Here is a 7,906-nt window from a genome sequence, read left to right as displayed (position 1 = left end):
GGTGTGCCTGTAATCATTGTCGGACTTAGGACGTTGGGGTTGTTCTCTCTATGATCTGGGGCAAGCTAGCAAGCCTTTTCCTTCGACTGCCATGAGGGCTTGGGTGAAAGGTACTTTCAAGGGGGTGTAGACTGCATTAACCCTTTGGAAAGGTGTCTTCTTGTCCTGAAAATTAGTTCGAGGCTTCTTGGATGGGGCCTCCTCCCACACTTCTTTTCTTTTATCCCACGAATCTCTTTGTTGACAGTTTGGGCATCTCCATGTTGATATATTTAGCTGCACGGGCTAGGAGAGCGTCGAACTTGCAAACAGGTTTCTTAGCTAGGGACTTGAAGAAGTCCCCATCCATGTGTCCTTGCAAGAAAGCACTGACCTTCACTGCTTGTTAGCGAAGTTGATGGGGGTTTCTGTAGTAACTCACATCTTTAACTCAAAATTTTTCATAGACGACGCTAATTGATGTGTGCAATTTTAGCATGGGTCCAACCGTCTTGGATCTTGACAATGGGCTTGGGCTGATTAAGCAAAAAAACTTGAGAAATAGGACCTGCGAAACAATACGTTAGCACTTTGATACTCAAGTTAGTTCTAGATTTAGGAATAAATAATTGTAGAAATAAATCGTAATGAGAAATTGAGATAAAAATAAGAATTTTATGAGCAAAATATGGTTAGAGTGCCAGTTGAGAGTTGCAGTAAAAACAACAAAGCAATTTTCAGATTCTTGAAGGTGTCCTCGTTGGGGGATGTTGCCTGTATTTATAAAGGGGGCGTTCCTCTTCGTCAGGACTTTGCATGTTACTTGCATTTCCAAGAAAAAAGGGGTAAGGTACATGCAGATAAGCACAATTCCATCTTATCTTTAGTTGATCAACACGTTTTTGCTTGGGGATGACTCCTTTTGCGTGGGGACTCCTATTCTGTAGGGAGTCCTTCTAGGTCAATGAGTCATGCGCCTTGGGGACGCCTCCCTTCTCCTGGGCTGGGCTTGTAGGGCAGACCTGTTGTCTGACAAGCCTTTTACTGGGCTTCTGTCTTGGACCGAGTCTGGTAATCCTTCAGTGGGCCATCTCCATCATGAGTTGATGGGCTTGACTTGAGCTCCGCGATCTCTTTTAGGCCATGCACATCATTCATAATAACAAAGTATGCATGATAATATCTTTTTTATAGTTTTTTTACATTTTTAAAATTTTAAAATAAGTGTATGATTTTCAAATATTACATAGGGGAATCAAATGTACTTTTTACAATTATACGGTAGCATCAATGATTTGAATTTTTGTGGTCCTTCCAAGTCCCTTTAGATTCCTTCCTCTCCTCACTCACTCCTTTCACTAAAACTTGTTATACACTTGATGTGTTTTTTCTTAAATATCTTTACAGACTACAATAAAATATAATATTAATAATCGAATATTGAAGACAATTTAAAATTATCATTAAAAATATATTAAATGGCAATGAATTTAATCTTGTCAACCATAAACGATTAATTTATAGTGACAATTTAATAAAAATACAAATATATTGACATATACAAATATATTGTCAAAGTATGAAAGGTAACAAAAACTCCCCTGACAAAATAATTCAACATTTAAAATTTTCATTTATCTCCCTTAGACATATTTATTACAAAATTTCCCAATTAACTTTTTTAGTGACTTTGAACTTTTATTTGAAAATTAATATTTAAGATATATAATTTTATTATAAATTATATAATATAAAACTATTTAGAAGCTGAATATTTGCAACTATATTTTGCAAGGGTAAATTATTTATTTAGAAATACACATGAATATGTTTGAATCTTGATGTAATCATATATATCATGCATATAATTTTATGAGAATAAAATTTATGTTATTTATAATTTCATATTCAATTACATGAATAAATATTCAAAATATATAATTTGTATACTTTATATATAATACACTTATAAGCTCAACTTAGTTTTTAAAATAGTAATTACATAATTTTATAAAAATGTTATACACATGTAAGTATTTAAATATATAACAACATAAAACATAAAATGTGTAAATTTTAAACAATTATGTATAAAGTACAAGGTACATAAGTATCTATACTAATCATAAAAATTATATATTTCGAATAATATTTGTTTTAAATGAAAACTTTATAATAATTATATTATTTTATAGGAGAATGGTTGAAATAAACATATAATAAGGGAGGTAAATGATAAGGGCATTTTCGTTTTAAAAAATATGGTCAATGTTATCAGGATTTTTCATTATTTTTTATACTTTAGTGGGTGGATGCGACTATAAACATATTTAAGGGACGGGAGGATAAAATTGAAAAGTGGCGTAGACATACTCCTTGCAAAAAAGTAAAATAAAAAGTAAATGTAAAAAATAATTAAAAATGTCTATACAAAAAAGAAAAAAACATGAGGACCTATCTTCAACAAAAAGAAAGACCACACACCACACAACCACAAATAAAGACGAAAAATTCTAATTCAAATTAAATTTGGTCAAAAACGTCGTAATATAATATATTTATCATGTAATTAATGTACAATTTAAAAATAAATAATCAATAACATGTCAGATATATCATTCGTACAATGTAATTGGTTGAATTTAATGTGACAGTAAAACAATATTGTAAGAGAGAGAATATAAATAAATATAACCGGGCAATTAATGATTGATGTATGTACCATAGGACAAAGAGTGCCAGTTGCTAAGAGAGTTGTGTGTGTGCGCGCGCCAGTTGCAAGCAAAGTTACCCATCACCGCCACCAACCCCCCCCCCCCCCCCCAATATACTATTTCCTTTCCTCTCTTCACAAGAAACACTAAAATATTTAATTAATCAATAAAATAAGCATAAATTAATTTAGAAAATTAACAATCAATAATTAGTACTTAATAGAATTTGTTATGTTTTTAATTATCAAATTCCCAGCAACTCCCTTGTAATTAATAATTAATCTTATTAGTACTTTTCTTTACCTCTCTCTCCATAATATTGCCAAATAAAAGAATTATATATATTGATGTAGGGACTCATTAAAATCAAATCTAGACCTATCTTCTGTATGTCTACAGTTTCCAAATAAATTCTGAATTTATTTTATTAGTTTAGGGTCTTTACGATCTGATCTGGGTACATTCGAAATCCTAATATGTATGGATTTACCATAACCATCCGTCATTTTATTGTTTATGGCTTACGTGGAATCGCACAATTTGACAAAAGCTATACATACCCACCCGCCATGCAGCTAGTACAACTTTTGTTGCCTAGCATTCTACGACCTTTAATTCTCGCTTACGATCTACTTGACTTAAGCATCGGAAGACTGTAAATGGTGTTTTGTGGTCTCTTTTGTATGCTTTGCAGCTGATGGGTTCAATCTTGCTCATTGTCGTTAACATTATCTATATTTACTCTAAAACATCTTAATTCGAAAAATCGGTATAATATTATCTGCACGATCTTATCATAAATTATTTTATTTTCAATAAAGATTATTTAAATTTAAATAAAGTCACAGAAGAAGTGAAAAATATTTAAATTTCAAGGGCCTGCAATGTTTTAGGAACACAGCAGCATACACCACTTACATATATCAGTAAGTAGCACAAAACCTTTACATAAATACACCACCTAAACACATATACATGTTTAGTTCCAGCAGTAAGAATGAATTAATTTCAATTAAATAGTTATAAATTCGATTTCTTACAAGACTGTCCCCCCTCCCCCATCCACATATATACACATATTTAGTTCAATTGATAAAAACGAATCAATTTTAATTATATAATTGTAAATTTGATTCCTTCCGTCGGTATAAAATTGCACCACGCACACGCACGAACATATTTTGTTCAATCAATAAGAATGAATCAATTTGAATTAAATAGTTGTAAAGTCGATTTTCTTAATCAATACGAGACTGCATTGATAGATGATATACAAGTAACCTTTAGCTACTTATGATTATGAGGATATATTCTGAACCGTGCTGATTATCGTAATTGAAAATATAAGTATTATCAATCAAGTGGGAAAAACCCACAATAACTCATTTTGTAGATAAAATGTGTTTTGACTTAAATGCCCTTTATAAAATTTTCTTTAATTATAGCAAATTTTATTAATATATATTTCATTTGAAATTAATTTATTGCATTCATATCTTGACATAATTTTTTATAATCTTATTATTATTATTACAATTATATTTTATATGTACAAACACCTTGACTGTGTGTTATAGCTAGCTTTAAATAAATGAGGGACTTAAACATACTAACTTAGTATATATTAATATAAAAATACCCTTATTTTCCTTTATTAAAATATATCCCATAAATAATTACCAACATCCAATTTCTATCAATTTGTTTTTCAAATATTTGTTTATAATTAAGTACAAAACTTTAATTTTGTACATACATCGAATGTGCTCGACCTGAGTATTTATAACATAATATACATGTATATATACACACACAATTATTTATTAAATATAATATTTTAAAATTATATATACGCATCGAATGTGCTCGACTCTGAGTATTTATAACATAATATACATGTATATATACACACACAATTATTTATTAAATATAATATTTTAAAATTATACATACGCATCGAATGTGTTCGACTGTTAATATTTATAATATATATATACATATACATATAAATAGGGTATACACAACACATTGAAAAAAAGGTCAAACAAACATTAGTGATTTGTTTATCCTTCTTTTCTTGCTTCCTCTTCACTTTCCTCCGTTTTTCTCTCTCACTTTCCCTCTTCCCTTTTTCTTTTCCATCATCTCTTTCTCCATTTAAGTGAACTAATAACATCAACGACAACCACAATCGCCTTTTTTTTTCCTTCCTTCTCTCTTCCACTTTTTGTTTTTCCTATTTCTTCCAAAAGCAGCATACCTTCTCCACTTTCACGCATTATATATCCCCAGAAAGATTTCTTGTTTCTCCTGTTACTAGAGTTTTTTCTTCATGGAGAAGGAGAATTTGTTCTTGAATGAAGTTAAAACAAGCACAATCCCTTATGGGATCTCAGGAATGCCCCAAAGCAATGAGCTGAATTGCAGCTTTTTCAATCCCAGTTGGGAGAATTCAGTGGATCAAAGTGATCCCTTTGAGTCGGCTCTGAGCTCGATGGTTTCCTCTCCAACTGCCTCGAATGCGAATGGTAATGGCAGCAATGGTGAAAATGTTGTGCTGAGGGAGCTGATTGGGAGGCTTGGCAGCATATGCAATTCCGGGGAGATTTCGCCTCAGCAGCCTTACAGTATCAATGGGAACAACAGTGCCAATACTTCTTGCTACAGCACCCCGCTGAATTCTCCTCCCAAGCTGAACCTGTCGATGATGGAAAATCAGCAAATCAGGGGGAATTTGCAAATCCCTGGAAGCCATTTTCCTTCGCTTCCGAGCTTGGCACCGTTTTCCACTGATCCAGGGTTTGCTGAGAGGGCTGCTAGATTTTCTTGTTTTGCTAACAAGAGTTTGGTGGGCTTGAACGAAATGGCGCCGAAATTGGATTCTGGGAAGATTTCCAGGGTTTCCAGCAATCAGTCAATCAAGATTTCTGGATCTCACCCAATGGCAGTTCAAGAAAGCAAGGATGGGGGCTTACAGGAAGCTGGAATTTCAGCTTCCGATAAGAAATTCAGCAGGCTGTCGAGATCTTCAACGCCTGAAAATGTGGAATTCGGTGATTCCAGGGAGAATTCTTCTGTTTCTGAACAGATCCCAGGTGGGGAAATTGGGATGAATCCTCAAGTTGATGCCAATTCTCGGAAGAGGAAGTCAATTCCAAAGGGAAAGGGGAAAGAAACCCCTTCTGCTGCAGCAAACCCTGCTAAAGATGTCAATGTAATCTTACTTTCTTTGTACAAGAATTCTTGGTTTTTGAGATGTTGAGAATAGACTCATTGTTTGGCTGATTGATGGCAGGTTGCATCAGAAAATAGTGAATCAAGTGCTAAAAGAAGCAAGTCAGAAGATGGGAGTGCAAATGAAAAGGATGCTGCAAAAACTAAGGCTGATAATACAAATCAAAAGCATTCAAAGGATAATTCAAAGCCTCCAGAGCCTCCCAAGGACTATATTCATGTCAGGGCTAGAAGGGGTCAGGCCACAGATGCCCACAGTCTTGCTGAAAGAGTATGTAATCTGTGAGCTTCTTCTGTTTCATTTTCCCTACCTTGTTAAAATACTAAATTTTCATTGTTTATCTCTCTATCTTTTTTCATACAGGTCCGGAGAGAGAAGATCAGTGAAAGAATGAAAGTCCTACAAGATCTTGTGCCAGGTTGCAATAAGGTAATGTAGTGTTGAGCAAATAAACTTTTTTACATGGTTTTCTTATGAGAAAATTTTGGAGGATTCTGAAGTACTGCTGCTATATTTCTCTGTAGGTTACTGGTAAAGCTGTTATGCTTGATGAGATCATTAATTATGTACAGTCTTTACAGCGGCAAGTTGAGGTAAATCAAGATTTTCAGGGCAAGAAGGATGATTCTCCTTGCAATCAAGAATGTTTACTTATGTTCTTCTTATATGATATTGTAGTTCCTTTCCATGAAACTGGCTACTGTCAATCCAAGAATGGACTTCAACATGGAAGCTCTTATGTCCAAGGATGTAAGTAAAGAACATCTTGAAAAGTTGTTAAAAATCTCAATCCCCTTTGAAATTTGGCTGTAATTATCTCTGTTGATTTTGCTAATTGCAGATGTTTCAATCTCGCGGATCTTTGCCTCATAACATGTACCCTTCTGATAGCTATCCTTTCCAATCTCAACCGAATTTGCATACTGCTTTGCCCAGTGCATCAGAGGCACCCTTCACAGCTAACAATTTCAATTCTGCTTTAGGCAGAAACCAAACCATGCAACTGCCTCCAATGGACAATTTTAGCGAAACTGCCTCTCAAGTAAATATCTAAATCTTGAGAAAGTTTGAATTTTATCAGAAAGTTTCTCTTTTTACAATCTTAACAAACTCTGTATCAACTCATCTTCAGGTCTCAACGTTCTGGGAGGACGACCTCCACAGTGTCGTTCAGATGGGATTCAGCCAGAATCAGACACAAAATTTTCATGGTAAGTGATCTTTTGTTCACACACTCAGTAACATCTTATGCAGTTCTCCTCAGTAAATTCGAGATTGTGATATCTTGTCCCTGATTCTTGTTGCAGGGATTCTCCCCACAGCTCAAATGAAAGTTGAGCTATGATCAACAATGTATCATCAGCATTGTTAATTCTATTTATTTGAGGCCCCGAGCGAGAGTGGCTTCTGTATATAGTGGGAAAACTCTAGTTCAAGCAAAAACTCGGTGATCGTTTCCCCAAAAACACAAAAAGAGGAACCTCCTCCTCTCCTTCATTCTTACTCTGTATCTGATGATCAATTGGGCAGATGATTCTTTGGAAGGAAATTTTTTTACTGAAATCAAGAACTAATTTGAACCAGAGATGGTGGGAAGACTCTGAAAGTCAAATGTAACATTGGTTATCTTTTTCCCTGTAAGCAAGGTAAGAAGTGTGTTTTAAGAGACAATCTTTTCATGTAAACCTTCTTGATTCAGACCTTGTTCTTTTTCCCCTATTCCTTGAGTATGATGATATTCAGAATCTTTATCACCTTGTTTTCATTCCAGTTCCTAAATCTATTTGTTACTACAATTCCCATCTTGTTTGGTTGGGAAAAGATAAGTTTGATGATAGTGGGATGAAAAATAAAAAGCATGAATTAGACCTCCCAACACTGATGAGTGGCTGCATTTCAATTTCCTCCCACAAATGTCACATTCAGGCAAGAATTCTCATAGTGGGACCTTTTCAGCAGAAAAAAACATTTTAATCAT

General features: G+C 33.9%; 1 protein-coding gene across 1 annotated transcript; it reads left to right on the top strand.

Moving 5' to 3' along the window:
- Window positions 1-4,738: 4,738 nt before the first annotated feature.
- Window positions 4,739-7,693, top strand: LOC105166513 (transcription factor bHLH62). Its single transcript, XM_011085892.3, has 8 exons — window positions 4,739-5,907; window positions 5,989-6,198; window positions 6,292-6,357; window positions 6,453-6,521; window positions 6,607-6,678; window positions 6,770-6,970; window positions 7,061-7,139; window positions 7,236-7,693. Exons 1-8 carry the CDS (start codon window positions 5,026-5,028, stop codon window positions 7,271-7,273), a joined length of 1,617 nt encoding a protein of 538 aa, XP_011084194.3. The 5' UTR covers window positions 4,739-5,025; the 3' UTR covers window positions 7,274-7,693.
- The last annotated feature ends 213 nt before the right edge of the window (window positions 7,694-7,906 follow it).

The sequence above is a fragment of the Sesamum indicum genome, linkage group LG7, assembly GCF_026168435.1.
Source record: "Sesamum indicum cultivar Baizhima isolate 11 linkage group LG7, ASM2616843v1, whole genome shotgun sequence".
In the NCBI taxonomy this organism is placed as follows: Eukaryota; Viridiplantae; Streptophyta; class Magnoliopsida; order Lamiales; family Pedaliaceae; genus Sesamum; species Sesamum indicum.
The sequence above is the reverse complement of the archived record's forward strand: the minus strand, read 5'-3'. Positions and strand labels throughout refer to the sequence as shown.

Coding starts and splice junctions, on each gene's coding strand:
- LOC105166513 (XM_011085892.3), top strand. CDS start 5,026: ATGGAGAAGGAGAATTTGTTCTTGAATGAAGTTAAAACAAGCACAATC. Junction 6,679..6,769: donor AAGCTCTTATGTCCAAGGAT/GTAAGTAAAGAA, acceptor TGCTAATTGCAG/ATGTTTCAATCTCGCGGATC. Junction 6,971..7,060: donor TTAGCGAAACTGCCTCTCAA/GTAAATATCTAA, acceptor ACTCATCTTCAG/GTCTCAACGTTCTGGGAGGA.